The sequence below is a fragment of the Bufo bufo genome, chromosome 5, assembly GCF_905171765.1.
Source record: "Bufo bufo chromosome 5, aBufBuf1.1, whole genome shotgun sequence".
NCBI classification, from domain to species: domain Eukaryota; kingdom Metazoa; phylum Chordata; class Amphibia; order Anura; family Bufonidae; genus Bufo; species Bufo bufo.
In genome coordinates this window covers 467415132-467439815 of record NC_053393.1, presented here as the reverse complement: position 1 = coordinate 467439815, position 24684 = coordinate 467415132, and the positions used below count along the sequence as shown (strand labels likewise).

Sequence of the window (24684 nt, the reverse complement as noted above, 5' to 3'; positions counted from 1 at the left end):
AAGTTTCTGCCATAGTGTTCTCTCTTGCCATTGAAAAGACATGTATGCTCAACTGAAACGAGCATGCATGTGTATGAAGGAGTCTGGAGAAATGGCTGTCGGTCAAATGAGAGTTCGGCTGACCGCTATTAAAGGTGCATGGGCAGCTTTACTCTCTATGCAGATGAAAACAGAATAAGGCTAGAATCACACATGCAGTTTTTGAGCCAAAGCCAGGAGTGGATTCAAAAGGAATGGGAAATACACTGAACAAAAATATAAACGCAACACTTTCAGTTTTGCTCCCATTTTGCATGAGCTGAACTCAGAGATCTGAAACATTTTCTACATACGCAAAAGATCCATTACTCTCAAATATTGTTCACAAATCTGTCTAAATCTGTGTTAGTGAGCACTTCTCCTTTGCCGAGATAATCCATCCCACCTCACAGGTGTGGCATATCAAGGTGCTGGGTAGACAGCATGAATATTGCACAGGTGTGCCTTAGACTGCCCACAATAAAAGGCCACTCTGAAATGTGCACTGTTTTGCCTTTCTGTGATGTTTTCAGCTTCCAGGAATTGTGTACAGATCCTTGCAATATGGGGCCATGCATTATCATGCTGCAACATGAGGTGACGGTCGTCGGGGATGAATGGCACAACAATGGGCCTCAGGATCACCGTATCTCTGTGCATTCAAAATGCCATCAATAAAATGCACCTGTGTTCGTTGTCCATAACATATGCCTGCCCCTACCATAACCCCACCGCCACCATGGGCGGCTCGATCCACAACGTTGACGTCAGCAAACTGCTCACCCACACGACGCTGTCTGCCACCTGCCCTGAACAGTGAAAAGCGGGACTCACCCGTGAACAGAACGCCTCTCCAACGTGCCAAACGCTATCGAATGTGAGCATTTGCCCACTCAAGTCGGTTACGACGACGAACTGCAGTCAGGTCCAGACCCTGATGAGGACGATGAGCATGCAGATGAGCTTCCCTGAGACGGTTTATGACAGTTTGTGCAGAAATTCTTCGGTTATACAAACCGATTGTTGCTGCTGCTGTCCGGGTGGCTGGTCTCAGGCGATCATGGAGGTGAACATGCTGGATGTGGAGGTCCTGGGCTGGTGTGGTTACATGTGGTCTGCGGTTGCTAGGCCGGTTGGATGTACTGCCAAATTCTCTGAAACGCCTTTGGAGACGGCTTATGGTAGAGAAATGAACACGGGCAACAGCTCTGGTAGACATTCCTGCAGTCAGCATGCCAACTGCACGCTCCCTCAAACGTTGCGATATCTGTTGCATTGTGCTGTGTAATCAAACTGCACATTTCAGAGTGGTCTTTTATTGTGGGCAGTCTAAGGCACACCTGTGCAATATTCATGCTGTCTAATCGGCACCTTGATATGCCACACCTGTGAGGTGGGATGGATCATCTCGGCAAAGGAGAAGTGCTCACTAACACAGATTTAGACATATTTGTGAACAATATTTGAGAGTAATGGGTCTTTTGTGTATGTAGAAAATGTTTCAGATCTCTGAGTTCAGCTCATGCAAAATGAGAGCAAAACCGGAAGTGTTGCGTTTATATTTTTGGTCCGTGTATAAGGGATGACATTCTGGCTCACTATTGCCTTAGGCTCAAAAAGTGCATGTGATCCCGGCCTTAAAGAGCAACTAAAGCCAGATCCAAACACAAAAAACAAACAACCAACTAAACATAACATAATCTACTCATGTGTCTGTTATTCACTCTTGTTTCGTTAGATTACAATTGCAGACCATGAAAAATAAACTACAAAAGCAGTGTATTACTCTCAGGCTGCAGCCATGTCATCTCCCCCTCCCTCTCACACTAGTGCACATGAGCCAGGACGTTTAGGAAGGGGGAGCAGGGTTTAGTCTCGATAACTTTTGTCTTCACAGCGAGAGTGGCCATGTTGTTGGAAGGAATCTCCTAGCTTCTTATACAAATTTTGACTACAAAATAGATTTGGTTACAACCATGTAGAGCTGTAATATACTACAGAATACCAAACCTACCAAGATAAATCCTATTTCCCTTTCCTAAATAGTGCCATAACTAGGCAGATTTGCCTTTCGGGTTCCTGAGAAAGGGTACCACTATGTGGAACTATAATAGACTGCAGAATGCTAAATCTAACAAAATAAACCCCCCTCCTCACTCCTAAATAGTACCACATCTAAGTAGATTTGCCTTTTAGGTTCCTGAAAAAGCTGGGTTACTACCCTATGGATCTGTAATGGAGTCTTGCAGAATACTAAATGTACCAAGATAAACCCCCCTCCTCACTCAAATATATACAAATATAACCCAGTTTGTAGCGACAGTCAGTGAGAGAAAATGCATATTTCAACAGAGACCTTCCCCATCAGTCAGAATGTGAGAAGGGGCGGAAAAAAACCTCCCAGCATGTTCAGACTGTTATTATGGGGCATCAATGGACATTATAAGGAGAGGGATCTAAGAGGGGAGAACTACAACACCCAGCATGACCAAACTGTTATTATGGGACATTACATGGAGAGGGGTTTAAGAGTAGACAGCTACAACTACTAGTTTGCTCATACTATTATTATGAGGCATTAGTGAACATTACAGGGAGAAGAGTGTAAGAGGAGAGAATTACAACTCCCAGCATGTTCAAACTATTATAGGGCATCAGTGGACATTATAAGAAAGGGGAATAAAAGGACAGAACTACAACTCCCAGCATCTCTAGACTGTTATTATGGGGCATCATTGGCCATTACATGGAGAGGGGTATAAGAGGAGAGAACTACAACTACCAGCATATCTAGGATGTTATTATGGGCTTTCAGAGGACATTACAGGGAGTGAATATACAGAAGTAACTACAATTCCTAGTATATGACAACTCATAGAGGGAAACCGTTACCCTCTCACATATGCAGAACAGGAGCTCCACCCACATGGTGACATCACACAGGTTCCTTCACCACTTCTCTGCTCTGCTGAGCCCTGTGTCAGTGGGTAAATGGGGTAAAATGAAATTGGCTGCAGTGGAGTGAGTAAGTTGAAAGGGCAGGGAGGCAGATCATAGATCTCAGGGGAGCGGGAAAGAAAGTGGCCGTAGAGATTAAAGGCAGGGACTCCTAGAGCAGTGCAGGCACATCGATCTGCCGACATTTCAGTCAGTGTGGTCTAGCCGCACCCCTCTCCTGAACTTCCTGTGTGTGACATCAGGCATGTCACCCAGCCGTTCTGTAGCTGAAGATGGGCAGAGTGAGGAGAGGAAAAAGGGGGGGTTTATCAAACCTTGTGCAAAGGAAAACTGACTTGGTTGCCCATGGCAACCAATCAGATCGACCCTTTTATTTTCCAAAGGAGTTCTGAAAAATGAAAGGTGGAATCTGGTCGGTTGCTATTGGCAGTTTTCCAATGCACCAGTTTTGATAAATCTCCCCCATCGTTCTTTGTCTGCAAGATGACTCCTAAACTGCTTATGCATTTGTGTTAGGTTTTTATCTTCAGGGTTTAGTTCCCCTTTAAGATTATATAACTGACACCGATCAAAGGTTAGGGTAAAGCTGTACCTCTTCCTAGGATATCAAAAAGCCTCCTGTTCCTCATCCTGTTCATATCTGTACTTATCGCTCCATAAAAATGTGCGCACCAACCAGCGTCCGTGCCAAGCTGGTCAGTCTGCTGCCAAATTCTCACAGCAACCAACTCATGGGCAGGCTTATCACGTCCCCTAAACTGACTCTTCAGTTATCACGTCCCCTAAACTGACTGAAATGGTTGCAGTGGGCCCAGACATACATGAAGACTAATTTTCAGACAATCTCCTGCCATGACCCCAGTCCCTGACTATGTAAATGTGCCCTTACTATCACTGCCCATCTCCCTGCCTATCTGACTTGTCACACACGAGCGTCTTCAGCGCTCAGTACAACTGAAGACAGACTCTCCATAGTAACACTCAGTTACAGCTTTGGTAAGGAGACTCTTTACACTGTTTTCCAGTACAAAACATATTTCCCTAATATTTACCACGATGTTTAACATCCCCATCATTACACTTTATAAAAAATGAACCAAAAAGTAACTTACTGCCTCTGCTATCATTATGCAGTATGATAGCTAATGCATGTGGCCGTATTAAAGGGGTTCTCCAGGGCCTTAAGTACTGATGAACTCTCGTTAGGATAGGTCATCAATATCAGATCGATGGGAGCAGTGCTGCAGTAACAAGGCACCACCATTACAGCGGGTGGGGCCTGGTCCTGGCGCCAGAGTTCCTGCAAACACCCCACTGGGGTGTCAGAAGTCAGACCCCCACTCATGTGATATATCCTAAGGAAAGCTCATCAATACTCAAGTCCCAGAAGACCCATTTAAGGCTCTGCAGATTGGATCCCACCCTGGTAGATCAGGAACGCCTTTACCGATCTCCTCCATCCTTGGAACTAGACATTCAGCTCCTGCCCAGCAGACCGTAATATGGTCATTTGCAGGAACAGTAGTGAGAATTTCTGACAACTACTAATCCACGCTTACTGAGCAGGCTCGGGTTGTTGTCACAGTCTATGTGCTTAGCCTGTCAGCTGATCTCATAAAAATTGGTAGAATCGGGTGATAAAATAACTTTCCATAGAAATGTGTCTGCTTGGCTTGATTTGTCTATGTGAGAGCCTCTACCCCTTCATACAGCGGGCCGGCATGTGTTCTGGGAGTCGGACCCCTGCCGATCTGTTATTGATGACTCTGAGGATAGGCTACCAATATCTTTCCACTGCATATCCCCTTTCATACACATCTGACATGCTTGAATGGTGTAAGATCTAAAGGCGTATTCCAGTTAGGCCTCATGCACACGACCGTTGTGTGCACCCGTGGCCGTTGTGCCGTTTTCCGTTTTTTTTCGCGGAAAATGCACCGTTTTGCAGCCGCATCCGTGATCCGTGTTTCCTGGCCGTAAAAAAAATATGACCTGTCCTATTTTTTTCACGGCCAACGGTTCACGGACCCATTCAAGTCAATGGGTCCGTGAAAGAACACGGATGCACACAAGATTGGCATCCATGTCCGTGATCCGTAGGTTAGTTTTTATACAGACGGATCCGAAGATCCGTCTGCATAAAAGCTTTTTCATAGCTGAGTTTTCACTTCGTGAAAACTCAGAACCGACAGTATATTCTAACACAGAGGCGTTCCCATGGTGATGGTCATGTCACTTACCAGTAGGATGAGCTCCCGGCCGGACGCAGAGATCGCAGCTCGCAGGTAAGTATAATGGTTCTACAAATTGCTCAGTAACCATGGCAACCGGGACTGCAGTAGCGTCCTGGTTGCCATGGTTACCGATCGGAGCCCCAGCGATTAAACTGGGACTCCGATCGGTACACTCCGCTGCCACCAATGATAGGAGGGAGATTTTAATTAGGAGGGGGAGGGAGGGGAGAAGGCCCACTGGCCACCAACGAGTTAACTACAGGGGAGGGAGAGGGGGCCCACTGGCCACCAACGAGTTAACTACAGGGGAGGGGGGGGCCACTGGCCACCAATGAGTTAACTACAGGGGAGGGAGGGGGGGGGGGCTGGCCACACTGGCCACCAATGAGTTAACTACAGGGGAGGGGGGGGGGGGCCGGCCACACTGGCCACCAATGTGTTAACTACAGGGGGGGGGGGCTGCCCCCTGCTGCCTGGCAGCCCCTTCCAGGCAGCAGGGGGCAGTCATGTACACAGTTCTTTTAGTATATTCTAACCTGAAGCGTCCCCATCACCATGGGAACGCCTCTGTGTTAGAATATACTGTCGGATTTGAGTTTCACGATGTAACTCTAATCCGACAGTATATTCTAACATAGAGGCGTTCCCATGGTGATGGGGACGTTTCAAGTTAAAATATACCATCGGATTGGAGAAAACTCCGATCCGATGGTATATTAACTCCTGACTTTACATTGAAAGTCAATGGGGGACGGATCCGTTTGAAATTGCACCATATTGTGTCAACGTCAAACGGATCCGTCCCCATTGACTTGCATTGTAATTCAGGACGGATCTGTTTGGCTCCGCACAGACTTTTTTTTCATGTCCGTGGATCCTCCAAAAATCAAGGAAGACCCACGGACGAAAAAACGGTCACGGATCACGGAAAAACGGAACCCCGTTTTGCGGACCGCAAAAAAATACGGTCGTGTGCATGAGGCCTTAGATAAAGTTATTTATACACAGCATAGGGGATAACTATTAGATCAGTGGGCATCCGACTGCTGGAACCCCCACAATCATGAGGACATGGCCCTGTACCCCGAAATTGAATGAGCGAATGGTCAAGAACCCAGACAGCTTGTCCACCCTGAGGAGTCACTTACCAGCCGGGAATGTCCGATCGCAATAATAAAATCAAAGAATGGCTCGAGTCCAGCTTTTTGTGCAGGAGAATTCTCTTGTACCTAAAAAAAACAAAAACAAACATATATATATTGATTTGCAATGTGGTATAAAAATTGATTTTTGATTTTTTTAATACTGTCACTCACTGTAATACTGCAATATATCAGCTCAGAACTGCTCACAATTTCAGGATTTGATGGAAATTAAGGGGCGGATTCCAAATGATGCTCCCTAATGCCCGGGCCCCTCATATAGCTTAGGGTCCATTCACACATCCGTGTGTATTTTGCGGATCCACAAAACACGGACACCGGCAATGTGCATTCTGCAATTTGCGGACCGCACATCGCCGGCACTATAATAGAAAATACCTAATCTTGTCTGCAATTGCGGACAAGAATAGGACATGTTCTATTTTTTTGGGGAACGGAATTGCGGACCCGGAAGTGCGGATCCGAAATTCCGTATCCGGGCATCACATCGTGCGGCCCCATAGAAATTAATGGGTCCACAATTCCGTTCTGCAAAATGCAGAACGAAATTGCGGACGTGTGAATGGGGCCTTACCCCGGCACCCGCAGATGCATCCCTTAGGCCTCTTTCACACGGGCGTTGCGGGAAAATGTGCGGGTGCGTTGCGGGAACACCCGCGATTTTTCCGCGCGAGTGCAAAACATTGTAATGCGTTTTGCACTCGCGTGAGAAAAATCACGCATGTTTGGTACCCAGGTGCTTGGGATCGGTGTTGTGTAGATTGTATTATTTTCCCTTATAACATGGTTATTCTGAATACAGAATGCATAGTAGGTGATCAATTAAGGGTTAAAAAAAAATAAAAAAAATTAACTCACCTTCTCCTCTTGTTCGCGTAGTTCCCGGTCTCTTCTTTACTTCTGTAATGATGAGTTGTGGGCTAAAGGACCTATGGTGACGTCAGATCACATGCTCCAATCACATGGTCCATCACCGTGGTGATGGACCATGTGATTGGAGCATGTGATCTGACGTCACCACAGGTCCTAGCCAATAGTTCATCTTTTGAGAAGTAAAGAAGAGACCGGGAACTACGCGAACAAGAGGAGAAGGTGAGTTAATTTATTTATTTTTTTTAACCCTAAAATTGATCACCTACTAAGCATTCTGTATTCAGAATAACCATGTTATAAGGGAAAATAATACAGTGAATAGACTGTCACCTAGCAACCATGCGTGAAAATCGCACCGCATCTGCGTTGCGTGAAAAACGCAGAATATAGAGCATGCTGCGATTTTCACGCAACGCACAAGTGATGCGTGAAAATCACCGCTCATGTGAACAGCCCCATAGAAATGAATGGGTCGGTATTCAGTGCGGGTGCAATGCGTTCACCTCGCGCATCGCATCCGCGCGGAATACTCGCCCGTGTGAAAGGGACCTTAGCGTCACCTGCAAGATGCAGCGGTGGCCATTCGGGGATCAGGAGCGACACCTGGCCCATATGCAGCAGAAATCTCAGTGGCGGCTGAGCCCAACATACTGGATGTAATAGCACATTTCCCTGTAGTGGCTGCTGCAGTGAAAATTAATCACTGATAGCAACTCCCCCAGCCATACCGGATGTCTTGTCATCAGGATTTGTGGTGGTCGGTCATATTTAAAGCGGTTTTATCACAAAACATATTCTATATTTTTCAAACCAGCACTTGAATCTGAATACTTATGTAATTGCATGTAATTAAAAATGTACTATAGCAAGCGAGCTATTCAATAAAATCTATCTGTATAGCGCCTCCTGCTGTTTGTTCTTTTCCTTATTTTTTGTCGGTCTCCCTGAGCTGGTCGAATAAGATCAGTTTAAGGCCTCTTTCACACTTGCGTTGTCCGGATCCGTCGTGCACTCCATTTGCCGGAATTACACTCCGGATCCGGAAAAACGCAAGTGTACTGAAAGCATTTGAAGACGGAACCGTCTTACAAATGCGTTCAGTGTTACTATGGCACCCAGGACGCTATTAAAGTCCTGGTTGCCATAGTAGGAGCGGGGAGCGGGGGAGCGGTATACTTACAGTCCGTGCGGCTCCCGGGGCGCTCCAGAATGACGTCAGAGCGCCCCATGCGCATGGATGACGTGATCCATGTGATCACGTCATCCATGCGCTTGGGGCGCCCTGACGTCACTCTGGAGCGCCCCAGGAGCCGCACGGACGGTAAGTACACTGCTCCCCCGCTCCCCACTACACTTACCATGGCTGTCAGGACTTTAGCGTCCTTGCAGCCATGGTAACCACTCTGAAAAAGCTAAACGTCGGATCCGGTAATGCGCCGAAACGACGTTTAGCTTAAGGCCGGATCCGGATCAATGCCTTTCAATGGGCATTAATTCCGGATCCGGCCTTGCGGCAAGTGTTCCAGATTTTTGGCCGGAGCAAAAAGCGCAGCATGCTGCAGTATTTTCTCCGGCCAAAAAACGTTCCGTTCCGGAACTGAAGACATCCTGATGCATCCTGAACGGATTTCTCTCCATTCAGAATGCATTAGGATAATCCTGATCAGGATTCTTCCAGCATAGAGCCCCGACAACGGAACTCTATGCCGGAAGACAAGAACGCAAGTGTGAAAGAGCCCTAAATCTTCAGATATCAGCAGCCATATGATCTGGTTGAAGCTATGGCTGTTACAGGGAGAGAGCTGCAGCAGAGAGGAGACGCCCCCTGAGCTGCCAGGCTGAAGAGAATCTAGCACAGTGATGCCCAACCTGCGGCCCTCTAGCTGTTGTAAAACTACAACTCCCACAATGCCCTGCTGTAGGCTGATAGCTGTAAGCATGCTGGGAGTTGTAGTTTTGCAACATCTGGAGGGCCGCAGGTTGGGTATCCCTGATCTAGCAGAACAATTGGAGCAGTGAATGGGGAGATCTCTGGATCCATGTGAGGTGCAGGGCTGGTTCTGCTTTGTTACAAAGGTATTGTCATGTACTATATGATGTCTGATTTTCATTTTTTACATAAATCATGGCATAAAGGGGTTTTCTATAATCAAATTAACTCTCGCCAAACAAAAATCAGGCCTCATGCAAACAACCATATTACAGATCTGTGGTACAGCACTCACAGACTGTTACAGGCCCACATAATATAGCACCACAGACTGTTACAGGCCCACGTGGTATAGCACTCACAGACTGTTACAGGCCCACGTGGTATAGCACCCACAGACTGTTACAGGCCCACGTAATATAGCACTCACAGACTGTTACAGGCCCACGTGGTATAGCACCCACAGACTGTTACAGGCCCACGTAATATAGCACTCACAGACTGTTACAGGCCCACGTGGTATAGCACTCACAGACTGTTACAGGCCCATGTAATATAGCACCCACAGACTATTACAGGCCCACGTGGTATAGCACCCACAGACTGTTACAGGCCCACGTAGTATAGCACCCACAGACTGTTACAGGCCCACGTAATATAGCACTCACAGACTGTTACAGGCCCACGTAATATAGCACCCACAGACTGTTACAGGCTTACGTGGTATAGCACCCACAGACTATTACAGGCCCACGTGGTATAGCACCCACAGACTGTTACAGGCCCACGTGGTATAGCACCCACAGACTGTTACAGGCCCACGTGGTATAGCACTCACAGACTGTTACAGGACCATGTAATATAGCACCCACAGACTGTTACAGGCTTACGTGGTATAGCACCCACAGACTATTACAGGCCCACGTGGTATAGCACCCACAGACTGTTACAGGCCCATGTAATATAGCACCCACAGACTGTTACAGGCTTACGTGGTATAGCACTCACAGACTGTTACAGGCCCACGTAATATAGCACCCACAGACTGTTACAGGCTTACGTGGTATAGCACCCACAGACTGTTACAGGCCCACGTAGTATAGCACCCACAGACTGTTACAGGCCCACGTAATATAGCACTCACAGACTGTTACAGGCCCACGTAATATAGCACCCACAGACTGTTACAGGCTTACGTGGTATAGCACCCACAGACTATTACAGGCCCACGTGGTATAGCACCCACAGACTGTTACAGGCCCACGTGGTATAGCACCCACAGACTGTTACAGGCCCATGTAATATAGCACTCACAGACTGTTACAGGACCATGTAATATAGCACCCACAGACTGTTACAGGCTTACGTGGTATAGCACCCACAGACTATTACAGGCCCACGTGGTATAGCACCCACAGACTGTTACAGGCCCATGTAATATAGCACCCACAGACTGTTACAGGCTTACGTGGTATAGCACCCACAGACTGTTACAGGCCCACGTAGTATAGCACCCACAGACTGTTACAGGCCCACGTAGTATAGCACCCACAGACTGTTACAGGCCCACGTAGTATAGCACCCACAGACTGTTACAGGCCCACGTAATATAGCACTCACAGACTGTTACAGGACCATGTAATATAGCACCCACAGACTGTTACAGGCTTACGTGGTATAGCACCCACAGACTGTTACAGGCCCACGTAGTATAGCACCCACAGACTGTTACAGGCCACGTAATATAGCACTCACAGACTGTTACAGGCCCACGTAATATAGCACTCACAGACTGTTACAGGCCCACGTGGTATAGCACCCACAGACTGTTACAGGCTTACGTGGTATAGCACCCACAGACTGTTACAGGCCCATGTAATATAGCACTCACAGATTGTTACAGGCCCACGTAATATAGCACTCACAGACTGTTACAGGCCCACGTGGTATAGCACCCACAGACTGTTACAGGCCCACGTGGTATAGCACCCACAGACTGTTACAGGCCCACGTGGTATAGCACTCACAGACTGTTACAGGCCCACGTGGTATAGCACCCACAGACTGTTACAGGCTTACGTGGTATAGCACCCACAGACTGTTACAGGCCCACGTAGTATAGCACCCACAGACTGTTACAGGCCCACGTAATATAGCACTCACAGACTGTTACAGGCCCACGTAATATAGCACTCACAGACTGTTACAGGCCCACGTAATATAGCACTCACAGACTGTTACAGGCCCACGTGGTATAGCACCCACAGACTGTTACAGGCTTACGTGGTATAGCACCCACAGACTGTTACAGGCCCATGTAATATAGCACTCACAGACTGTTACAGGCCCACGTGGTATAGCACTCACAGACTGTTACAGGCCCACGTAATATAGCACTCACAGACTGTTACAGGCCCACGTGGTATAGCACCCACAGACTGTTACAGGCTTACGTGGTATAGCACCCACAGACTGTTACAGGCCCACGTAATATAGCACTCACAGACTGTTACAGGCCCACGTGGTATAGCACCCACAGACTGTTACAGGCCCACGTGGTATAGCACCCACAGACTGTTACAGGCCCACGTGGTATAGCACCCACAGACTGTTACAGGCCCACGTGGTATAGCACCCACAGACTGTTACAGGCCCACGTGGTATACCACCCACAGACTGTTACAGGCCCATATTTTACTACCTGTGCCACTGATTTTGTGCGGAGGTTTTTCTCAGTTTCGGCATGAATCATTGCTATTAGTTATTAGTTATTATGTGTGGAAAGGAGTGCAGAAAACAGGGATAAGATCCGTACGGCATGTACTTGAGGGCCTGGAAACATCGCCTTCACCGACAGAAACGCAGCAGACATTCAGGAATCATTTCCAGAAACATAAGACAGTACTGACTGTTATCTTGGTTAAACAGACTGAACATTAAATATAGAGAGGAAAATACTGGGGACATCTGTTGTCTCCTTCCACAGCAGGTGTTGGTGGCTGGATAGCTGACAGCTCCTGAAGGTTCGGAGTAAACAAGGTCACGGTGGACCAGCGTTTACAGACACATTATCTGGAGTCTGGAAGTGTCAAGGTTTCACCTTCATGATTCAACCTTAAAGGGATTGTCCCATCTAATTGAATAGGCTCCAACATGCAGAGAAGTGGAATACAAGATACTTACAGATTCCAATGCATGAGCAGAAGTGCCTCCTATTATGGGCTTTCTTCATTCCTCTACTCCCAGTTATCAGGTCGTTGTCAGGACATATGGCCACTGTTGTAATCTTGAATTGGTGGTCACCCTTGCGTAGTTCGGGGAACACTTGTGGTGGCTGGGATCGAGCGAGTGCCTCGCATTAGGCTCTGTCGTTTTTGTAGAACAGCTCCAGGACATGCACAGTAGCCTTGGAATGGTTCCACAGCAACATAACGGGCTGCTCACACCAGCCTAAAGAGTTAATGTAGCATAGCTCCAGCGCATGCACAGTAGCCCTGGAGCTGTGCTACAATGCTTGCCTGTGCTGTCAATTAGGGCGGAACCCCCCCAAAAAAGCACAAAGTTCAGGGCTGCAGAAGAGCTGCTGCCCTGAGATGGCGAGTTGAGACAACCCCTTTAAATCTCTAACATTACTAAACTTATAAGCATCCATAGGATTTAGACCACAGATTACTATCCATTTTGGTATAGTCATCATGCTTAGGCCTTATAAGTATTTCAGGATCTGTGGAGAGCTGGGTGGTGGTCACAGTAATAGCTGTCACCTGGAATCTGTTACACCTCTACTATATTAATAGTCAGTAGTTTTGATGATGCTAAACTGCTGACAGCACTAGGTAGAACAGGACAACCATACCTTTTCTGGAGATTTTACTATCAGGAGTAGTGTGAATATAAACTTTTATTCTTTAAAGGGACACTGTCACCTGGATTTCACTAACTGAGCTGTTACCATCACCACATCAGTCTCCACGATTTATATTACAATATACTAGTATGACTGCCCTGTGTCTTGTAATTAGTCTATAAAATCGCTTTTATTAATATGCTAATTACCTCAATTAGGAGCCCAAGGGGCTGTCCCTCCGGCCGTTGGAGCCCAGCCGCTCCCATTACTTCGGATCCCAGCAACGGCCGGAGGGACAGCCCTTTGGGCTCCTAATTGAGGTAATTAGCATATTAATAAAAGCGATTTTATAGACTAATTACAAGACACAGGCCAGTAATACTAGTATATTTCAATTGCAAATCGTGGAGACTGATGTGGTGATGGTAACAGCTCCGTAAGTGAAATCCAAGATTGTTCCTGCGAGTGTGACATGCTCTCTACATTGAGTTGCTTCACAGCCCCACCCCTCGGCTATGAGTGACAGCTATAGCATCCAACCAGACCACTACAGAGCAGAGGGCTGGGCTGTGACACAACTCAATGCAGAGAGCACGCTTGCAGGAGCAGAACCTGGCAGAATAGGCATGCTTCAGTATTTTCTCTGTCCAAAATTCCGGAACACTTGCCGGATACGGCATTATTTTAAGTTGAAATGCATTAATGCCGGATTCGGCCCTAAGTGTTCGGGAAAAACGGATCTGGTTTTGTGGTCTGCGCATGCGCAGACCTTTAAAAATGTGAAAAAGATAAATACCGGATACGTTTTTTCCGGATGACACCGTCTACAAATGGTATCCGTTTGCATACAGATTGCCGGATCTGGCAGGCAGTTCCGCAGAGGGAACTGCCTGCCGGAATCAAGCGACGCTAGTGTGAAAGTACCCTAAAAATGGTACAAAATGCAAGCAATAAAACTCAGACACAACAGCTGACCGCAGCCCAATGTGGGCCCTCCCTCCTCTGACTAAATAAAACTATAAACTGGGCGGTAAGAGCATAACAGGAGCGTTCCTGAAGTAGTAGGAGCTTTATCAGGCATTTTTGCTATTCCGATCCCACACAATTTCAAGATTTGACCTGATAAAGGACAAAAACAAGATTTTTTGGCCATATTTCAAAAGAAAGTTAAGGAGGCACAAAATGTATTTGTGTACGTCCAATCCTTTTTATTGTGTTTTTGATATATTTAATAGAGTACAAAAGTAACATTACAATAAGCAAGGGTCCCCACTGACGTAATAACATCCATAGCTATAGATATCAATGGACATAAAAAGGTTGTCCCTCAGGATTATATATACTTACTTACGGTACTCACTTGGTCAACAGAGGTTTTACAATTATGTGACCACTATTGGAGGATGCGCAAAATGTACCAGGCGTCCACCATTACATACTGTCCACCTGTACCGTAACTTGGGGGGAGAAATTGCCCATGGTGCCATATCATAAAGAATAATAAAGCAACAGGACAAAAGGTGCTAGCGGGAAACTGTCTCCTCCATGAATGTGGTGCATATGCTGTCCACAATGATGATGGAGGGTAGAATCCAACAACAAGATGTCTGGAGGAAGCCATAAGCAGTACAGAAAATTCACAGCTTCTGAAGAGCTGGCTCTGAGGTCCAAGAGTGAAAGACCTGGTTTGGGAAGCGATGCCTGCAGTAGAGCAAGATAAGCATTAGGTGAAGCAAATGTTGAAGATTGAGTCAATAAAGATAGTCCTGGCCCACTTGACAATGTAAGCTCTTGAGGGTGTTTGTCCGACCAGCTGGTCACTAGGGTGCTTGGAAGTCCTGTGACCATGTTATTTTCTGAAGCCCCTTTCAACCAAAAAAAATAAAAAATGATGAGGACAACTTCCATAATTTCAATGGAAGCTAAGCCAGAAATATGTTCCTGCCAGTGACTCATCTGTACTATGATGTGTGATGCAATATTTGATGTGCAAGAAATATACAGTTTTCTGTCCTCTAGTGAAAATAAGAGAAGTTTTGGGAGTTCTTCCCATCGCTGGTAACTCTTGTGTACTGCATTAAGCTCTAATTTTGTCAAGATTCAAGTAGCGATTGGAAGGTAATTGAGTAGGGTTGTACACAGGGTGCTTGAGGCTTAACATGCCGAGACCCCAAGGAAAAGGTTATCAGAAGACGCAGTTGTGCACTTTCTCTGTAGCGGTTTCTACATGGCGACCATTAACATGTACAAACATTCATTTAATACACGGATGTCTTGAGTTTGAGCGAGAGAGGATGCTCCTCAGCGGCCTTCCTCTTAGATTCATTTTTCCCATTAGGGAATATGCATAGGAATTGTCCTGGTGGGAGGACCCCATTAACATCAGTCTTCCTCTCACTAAACTCTCCCCCCCTCCAGCCTGTCCTAAATGCCGCAGCCAGGCTCATCTATCTGTCCAGCCGCTACACTGATGCTACTAGCCTGTGCCAGTCACTTCACTGGTTGCCCATCCACCACAGAATACAGTTGAAACCTCTCACCCTCACCCACAAAGCTCTCCACAGTGCTGCACCTCCATACATCTCCTCCCTCATCTCCATCTACCACCCTACTCGTGCTCTCCGTTCTGCAAGTGATCTAAGATTAATAACCTCCATAATTCGTACCTCTCACTCACGTCTTTAAGACTTTTCTCGAGCTGCACCTACTCTCTGGAATGCTCTACCATGGAATATCAGGTCAATTCCCAACTTCCCTACTTTGAAACGTGCCTTAAAAACACATCTTTTCATGCAGGCTTACCAAGCTACCTAAATGGACTCTTCCCCTAGTAACCCCCCCTCCCCCTCAAATCTTATTCTTCGACCTGTACTCGATCCTCTGACAGTAAGGGATCATGCCCCTATGCGTAATGGCTCAGTGCCCATGCTGCGGACCACAAACTGGCCGTGTGCGGATGCGCACCCATTGACTCGGGTCCGCGATCCGCAACATGCGGCCAAAGGTAGAACATGTTTTATCTTTTTGCGGTGCGGAAGCATGGATCAGAAACCTATGGAAGCACTTTGTAGTGCTTCCGATCCGTGGCTTTGCACAGCAAAAAGATAAGTGAAGACCTATCTTCGGTCAGATCTGGGGAATGCGGACCCATTCAAGTCAATGGTTGGTTACGGCCCGCCTACACCACTCCTTTTAGTAGGAAGATGGCTGAACCACTTCATATAACAATCAACTACCTTCTGCGTCATCTCCACTTCCTAAATTGTAAAGCGCTGCGGAATATGGTGGCGATATATAAAGATTATTATTATTGAGTTTTTTCAATATGATGTGAACGATACCATTTGCAGATTGCCAATGGGGTACCACCTTTCCCGGACCAAACGCAGCTATCATAAATCATTTTTCTGTGGTTAATGAAGAATACCACTGGGACCTGCTCCTAGCTGGAGAAAAGGGCCCTCACGCACACCTGGAAATCGAAACGGAGCCAAGCATGTGCAGCCCTCTCCATTCACTGCTATGGGACATCCGACAATAGCTGAGCGCGCTTACTTGGGTATTTTTGAGAGAGCCCCATAGCAGGAAATGGAGAGAGCTACGCCTACACAGGTACCGCTCCACTGACTGCTGTGTGCGATGGGGTCCCATTCTTAAAATAGGAATGCACCCATCAGACATTTATGTTACATCCTAATTCTGTCATATCCTGAGGGCAAACTGATACATCTATGGCCTTCCCCCAGACCCGGATGCAATAAAGGGAACCTGTCACTATGAAAACACAGAGCAGTCAGCAGGCTATAGAGCAGGAGGAGCTGAGCAGATTGATATATAGTTTATGGGAAAAGGTACAGTAAAACTTTCTATTCATTTAAACCTCTGCTCTATCTGAGCTGTTTTCCAAGTGGGGGTTCTTCTTATCAATGATTGACAGCTTTCCTGTGTAAGCGTGTATACAGGAATACTTGCCAATGACTGATCAGGACCGCCCCCTTGGACAACTGCGCTCAGAAAGAGCAGAGATTTAAATGCATAAAAGAAAGGTTTTGCTGAATCTTTTAATACTGTAACTATACATCAGTCTGCTCAGCTCCTCCTGCTCTATAACCTGCTGCCAGTAGTTCAGATACCGCGTTCAACATGACAAGTTCCCTTTTCTAAAGTGTGACTACCTCCTCTGCTCACTAGTACTGACAACTCCTTTTTATTGAACGCCCTCCACATACATTAGTTCACAGACTAATGTGAAGCAGCTTTTATAATGTCATTTAGCACACGCCTGATCTGCCAGATCAAAAAGAGTTAAAAATACCGCACTAAGGTCTGTGCAACCTCTCACTCATTTACTAGGGAGGAGACACAATTTACTTGTTTGTCAAGAGCCACGCCAGCGATGAGACGTGCTACGCCCAAACCTGACTGCCCAGTCTGGAAAACTTCCACTGCACAGAGTCCTCCCTGCAAACCTCTGATGCCGTAAGGTCCATGACACCCTGGCATTCCTTCTCGGCACCATGTTCTCTGGTGACTTCCAAGCTGACTATACTAGAAAGCTGAAGAACTTGTGCTGTGAGCAGAGGATGTGAGATCCCAAATACAGTGAGGGCGAGTTATAAAAATCAGGGCAACCAGTCACATCCCAGGGCTCATGCTTCAGAAGCCAGGTAAAGGCAGGGGTTCTCCGAGACCCTTTTAGATACAACCAGGCAGGATGCAGGGATTAAAAAAGAAAAAAGAAGACTCACCTGTCACCGATTCTCAGGTTCCAGCACCTAACTCCTTCTACCTCCACTTCTGGTCCTCAGTGGACCAGAAGTGTGACATGACGGCCTAAGCTGAGACATGTGCAGGCACGGCACATGACTTCTGCAGCCATTGATTGGACGGCACCGGTGACATGCGTGTAGACTCACACTTCTGGTCCAGGGGGACCGAAAGCGGAGAAGAAGTTTAAAGTAGCTTGCCACTGGAACCAGAGAATCGTTGAGTCTTTTTTTTTTTTTATTTTAATCCCTGTACCCTGCCTGACCATATCAAAAATAATCCGGACATCGGTGGACTTTAGGGCTCACATGGCCACAGATTCTGGTTAGACATAGGGAGCAGGGGACACTAACAAGACACTCTGCCTTGACGATGACATTGAGATCTGGGAGAGGAACAGCCCAGCAATAAAAGAATCTGTAGGGGGCAAAAACGAAGGATCTTTTTGGCTGGGAGCGGTGTACATGACTCCTTACTCAAGGGCGGCCAAATGGAAGAGGCAGACCACAGATGTAGCTGATCTCATGTGAGGCAACAAGCTCGACAGTTACAGCGGTCTTACAGGAGGCATCTGGCTTACTGGTTACAGGCTACAGATTAAGGCTCCATTCACACGTCCGCAAAATGGGTCCGCATCCTTTCTGCAATTTTGCGGAATGGGTGCGGACCCATTCATTCTCTATGGGGACGGAATGGATGCGGACAGCACACAGTGTGAGCATGTCCTATTCTTGTCCGCAGCTTGCGGACAAGAATAGGCATTTCTATGGGGGTGACGGGCTGGTGTGTTGCGGACCCGCAATTTGCGGGTCCGCAACACACCACGGACGTGTGAATGTAGCCTTAGGGTCCAGACGCCGCCCATGGCCGGCACTTATATAGAAATGCCTATTCTTGTCCGTGGCTGCGGACAAGAATAGGACATGTTCTATTTTTTTGCGGAGCCGCGGATCGGAAGTGCACAATTCTGGAACAGATAAGGACCCATCTTGCGGACATCTGAATGGAACCTTATGGCTCATGCACACTGCCGTTGCTTTTTTTGCGGTCCACCAAACATGGATACCAGTCGCGTGCGTTTCGCATTTTGCAGAACAGAATGTCCTGCCCTCTGTAGAACTGTCCTATCCTTGTCTGCAAAACGGACAAGTATGGGACATGTTCTATTTTTCTGTGGGGCCACGGAACAGACAGGACAGCACACAGTGTGCGGTCCACATCTTCTGCAGTAAATATAAGGTTACGAGTTCCCTCCACACGAGCAGTGTTCAGGCCGGGAAATATTCTTACACTCGGAGCGCGTTTCCCGGAATGAATACACTTGTCCTAGCCTTAGGCCACTTTCACAGGTCAGGATTTGGTATTTTTCATCAGTATTTGAACTAACTGGGGGGGAAGAAAGGGGAACTTATTCTCCCCACGCCAGTTTTCTATTGTAAAAAAGTCACAAACCCTGTGTTTACAACTTTTTGAATGCCACTGTGACAAAGTTGTGTCACACTTGGCGTTTCTATGCCGCCACTTTCAAAAAGGGGGCATGGCTAGGGTGTGGCTAGCACGCCCGGCGCATTTATCTTCATTTAGGCTGTGTTCACATCTCCGGTGAACATTTCTAGTAGGCTGTTTTCGGCAGAGAACAGCCCGCCGGCGTTCAACAGAATCCAGCATTACCACATTCAACAGATCCTCGCCGGATCCCTATTGACTATAATGGGATCTTGCATAAACACGGATTTTTGGCCGTACAAATACCGCTGCATGCAGCAGTTCTTGTCCGGCCGACAGCTTTTTGGTGTAACAGCTAGGTGGCTGGCATTGATGTCAGTCTGGCGCGTTGCCTGCTGGAGGATGCGCCAAATCTTTGACAAGCTGCTGGCATCCAGCTGCACAGGGGAAATCCAGACTGGCGAAGAAAACTGACATTGCCCCCAACTTCCCTGGGCAATGGCGTGCCGCTTGGAGCCTGCCTCGCAGTGGCAGATGCATGTTCGTAGGCCAGAAGACCTCTCCACGTGTCACGCTCTGCTACAGGCTGTGGCCATTTTCCTTGTGGAGCTCCAACAGAAACTTTAGAAAGAGTGCGGCCACCATACAAAGGATGTTTTGCCCACAGTAGTCCATATAGTACAGCACATCAATATAGCGTATTATACAAAACACAATTACAAGTGAGGTGGCAGATCGCATAATAGTCATCACATTGCTGGCGTAGACCAGTTCACCATGGATGGTGCTATCACCATACCAAGGTTCAGTCATGGCCTAATGGCATCAAGAATTGGATCTCCTGTAACGGGGTGCCATGATACATACCATGATAACGGTCTTCTTTAATTCTAATGAGACAGTTACTCAAATATGGAAAATGTATGGCGATCTCTTCACTAGAAGAAATAAAACCGCCCCTGTGGTGCCACCTTGGATAATGACTAGGGATATCAGCCAAATGAAGTCTATGAGCGTGCGACATTTATCAAAGCAGACTCAGACAGACGTGATGAGGACGGGCAAAGCCGATCCCACTAGATCGGTCCTTCAGATACAAGTAATGGAGGATCACTGAGGAGGTCAAGATCCACCCTGGGATCTAGGGCTACGGAGGAAGGAAAAGCTGCGGTCCCCTGTGGAATATAGAATTACTGACTGGATTTTAGGTCCCAGAAAACCTTGAAAATGTCCATTTACTCTGAACCCAACCCAGCAAAAAAATCTCCAGAGGGTTGCAGACTGCTGCGGGGCACTGAGCACGTGGACGGGGGGAGAGCTTTGTGATCAGGCATGCAGACATAATACCGGAGGACCTGCAAGTACAAACACGACTGCTTTTATAACCAGAGACGGCCGGCTCATTGTTTGGCGCCATATTTCCCACCAAGTACCTATCACATCAATAACAGCAATATGCCGGATGGAATCTGCAGACTCCTGACCCCCACCAACTCCAGGCTGCCATCTGTTTGGTGGGTCACAGAGATTAAAGCCATGCGAGCTTATGAAGGATGATATCACTAATGGTAATAACACGAGATTAGGATCCGCCAGAACGCGGCCGATCAGACGTCCGGCGGACTCAGGGGCGCCGGAGATACATCTGGGCTCTGTGGGGGTGTATTATAAAAGACACATGGTAGACGGGGGGCACAGGACCTCCATGTCGCCCCTCATTGTTCCTACAGATGATCCGACCATCGATATGCAGTTCAAGGACTTGTGCACAGTGGCAAATGAAGAGCTGTAATTGGCTAATTATGCCATATACAGGGGTGGACCGATGGCCAGGGGGCTGCCCGCACCCTCTTCATGGCCACCAGCCTGGTACATAACGATCTGATGCTCTCAGCATTAATGTAGGGGCATCAGGCTGGCCAGTGGGCATAGGTGCCCTCCTGAACTCACCTGTACTGCCGTCCTCAGGATGATGATACAGTTTCACACTGTGGCGGGGTGGTGTATTTTGTACAGCTATGCTGGGAGTTGTAGTGCTGGAGATTATACCTAGACCGAGGTCTACACTCTCTGTTACTTCTGAGGCCCTCATATCTTTGACATTAGTCAATACTTGAGGTCCACAGCGTCAGAAATATCCGTGTCACCCAATCCGGTAGCTGTCAATCCTTCAGTAATGTCAGTCATGTGCACGCGGTCACCTCAAATCCGGAGCAACTCAATGACGTCTTCAGAAGGCTGGTGGAATCCGCAGCCAACCTGCACCACAAGTGACGCTGAGGGACGCACGTACCCCCTGCACGAAATCTTCACCAAAACGCACATGAATCTGCACTACTTCTCAGGGTCTAGGTGACGTCTTTATTGCAGATTTTCTGTTTTTGTTTACAACTGCGTTGAAGTCTATGGGGAAGACCAGTCCACGCACGGTGCGGAATCGCACAATCGACCTGCCGCGGATTTTATAATCTGCACAACAGGCAAATTTCTGCACGGAAGAAAAAAAGTAACGTGTATATGGAATTCTCCAATCTCATACACTGTGCTGGTACTGTATTAGGCCTCATGCACACGACCGTATTTTGTTTCCGTGTCCGATCCGGTTTTTTTGCGGATAGGATGCGGACCCATTCATTTCAATGGGTCCCAAAAAACACGGACAGCACACCGTGTGCTGTCCGCATCAGTATGTCCGTTCTGTTGCTCCGCAAAAAAAAATAGTGCATGTCCTATTTTTTTCTAGTTTGCGGACAAGGATAGGCATTATTACAATGGATCCGCAAAAAAAACGGATCCTCAAAAGAAAAACGGATGCCATGCGGAACGGCATCCGTTTTTTTTGCGGACTGCAAAACACATACGGTCGTGTGCATGAGGCCTTAGGCTGAGGTTTTACTGCACATCGCATTGTGTGTAACATAGTAACCTAGTACATAAGGCCGAAAAAAGACATTTGTCCATCCAGTTCGGCCTGTTATCCTGCAAGTTGATCCAGAGGAAGGCCAAAAACCCTGTGAGGTAGAAGCCAATTTTCCTCACTTTAGGGGAATAAAAAATTCCTTCCCGACTCCAATCAGGCAATCAGAATAACTCCCTGGATCAACGACCCCTCTCTAGTAGCTATAGCCTGTAATATTATTACACTCCAGAAATACGGTACATCCAGGTGGTCTTAGGATGGACTTGGGTTTAAAGGGGTCCTCTGAATTTTAGATTTTTTTTTACTTTTGTCTACATATGCCAAATTTAGTGAAAAAAGCACATTCTCCCCTTCTAATCCCCTGCTGCTGCTGCCCGCGGACCCCTTCAGCTCCGCTGCTGCTGCCCGCGGACCCCTTCAGCTCCGCTGCTGCTGCCCATGGTCCCCTTCAGATCTCCCTTTACCTCAACTGCAGCTGTACCATCATATGACTGCTCCAGCGATTCTGTATGGCACTAGCTACCCCCTCTGCTGCTAGTGATTGCAGGTACGGCACTGGCGGAGCAGAGGATTATACAGGTGAAACTCGAAAAATTAGAATATCGTGCAAAAGTCCATTTATTTCAGTAAGGCCTCATGCACACGACCGTTGTTTTATTCCGTGTCCGTTGCGCCGTTTTTCGTGATTTTCAGCGGACCCATTGATTTTCAATGGGTCCGTTGAAACTCGGCTAATGCACCGTTTGCCATCCGCGTCCGTGATCCGTGGTTCCAGTCCATTAAAAAAATATATAACCTGTCCTATTATTTTCGCGGAAAATGGTTCGCGGACCCATTCAAGTCAATGGGACCGCTAAAAAACGCGGAGGCACACAAGATTGTCATCTGCGTCCGCTTTTTTCCTATCATTTGCATGGCAAACCTGTCTTAGACTTTTTTTTTACTTTCCTTTATGTCTGGAAGACACACGGAAACAAAAACAGAAAACGGATCACGGAACAACGGAACCCCATTTTGCAGAACGATAAAAACAACTGTCGTGTGCATGAGGCCTAATGCAGATGAAAAGGAAATGCATTAATGCAGCTTAAAATTAGAATATTGTGAAAAGGTTCAGTATTCTAGGCTCAAAGCGTCACACTCTAGTCAGCTAATTAATCCATATCCCCTGAGCAAAAGGTACCTGAGATTGTGACTTTGGGGTTTCATAAACTGTAAGAGCTCTTTCACACTTGCGTTGTTCTTTTCCGGCATAGAGTTCCGTCGTCGGGGCTCTATGCCGGAAGAATCCTGATCAGTTTTATCCTAATGCATTCTGAATGGAGAGAAATCTGTTCAGGATGCATCAGGATGACTTCAGTTCCGGACCGGAACGTTTTTTGGCCGGAGAAAATACCGCAGCATGCTGCGCTTTTTGCTCCGGCCAAAAATCCTGAACACTTGCCGCAAGGCCGGATCCGGAATTAATGCCCATTGAAAGGCATTGATCCGGATCCGGCCTTAAGCTAAACGTCGTTTCGGCGCATTGCCGGACCCGACGTTTAGCTTTTTCTGAATGGTTACCATGGCTGCCGGGACGCTAAAGTCCTGTTTGTCATGGTAAAGTGTAGTGGGGAGCGGGGGAGCAGTATACTTACCGTCCGTGCGGCTCCTGGGGTGCTTCAGAGTGACGTCAGGGCGCCCCACGTGCATGGATGACGTGTCGCATGGATCATGTTATCCATGCGCATGGGGCGCTCTGACGTCATTCTGGAGCGCCCCGGGAGCCGCACGGACGGTAAGTATACCGCTCCCCACTACTATGGCAGCCAGGACTTTAATAGCGTCCTGGCTGCCATAGTAACACTGAACGCATTTTGAAGACTGATCCGTCTTCAAATGCTTTCAGTACACTTGCGTTTTTCCGGATCCGGCGTGTAATTCCGGCAAATGGAGTACACGACGGATCCGGACAACGCAAGTGTGAAAGAGGCCTAAGCCAAAATCATCCAAATTATAACAAATAAAGGCTTGAAATATCTCGCTTTGCATGTAATGAGTCTCATATGTTAGTTTCACCTTTTAAGTTGCATTACTGAAATAAATGAACTTTGCACCATATTCTAGATTTTTCGAATGTCACCTGTAGGCGAGTCTTCCTGACACTGAGAAATGACAGGTAGTACAGGTGCGATCATTCAGAGCTGAAGCCGATGCAATGAGGTCATTCATGACCCCACTATAAACCTCACCCTCCCCGCGGGGCCACAGTGCTACTGATCCTTGGGGCCCCATGCACTGCTTAGATTAGAGTTGCTGGCTATTACGCGATCACATAAGAAGGCTCCGCCCATAAAGGTCTAATTATTTACATAACATTATGCCCCGCACTCTGACGCGGGGTCGCCGTACATTACAGGGGAGACTGGGATTTCCTGCACTGGTCTCCCATTCCTCCCAGTGGCTCCTTAGCAACAGACTAGAACCTGAGGATACAGTCTGCATTCTGCTGCTGAGGAGCAACCGAGGCGTTTCACAGGAAAACCTCC

At 47.3% G+C, this 24684-nt stretch overlaps 1 protein-coding gene across 1 annotated transcript in view; it reads right to left on the bottom strand.

The window, feature by feature from the left end:
* The window catches only part of GORASP1 (golgi reassembly stacking protein 1), a 46191-nt gene that overhangs the window by 21187 nt on the left and 320 nt on the right, over positions 1-24684 (bottom strand). The window contains exon 2 of the mRNA XM_040433795.1: positions 6359-6439. Coding sequence (XP_040289729.1) covers positions 6359-6439 — 81 coding nt within the window. The remainder of the gene's footprint in view (positions 1-6358; positions 6440-24684) is intronic.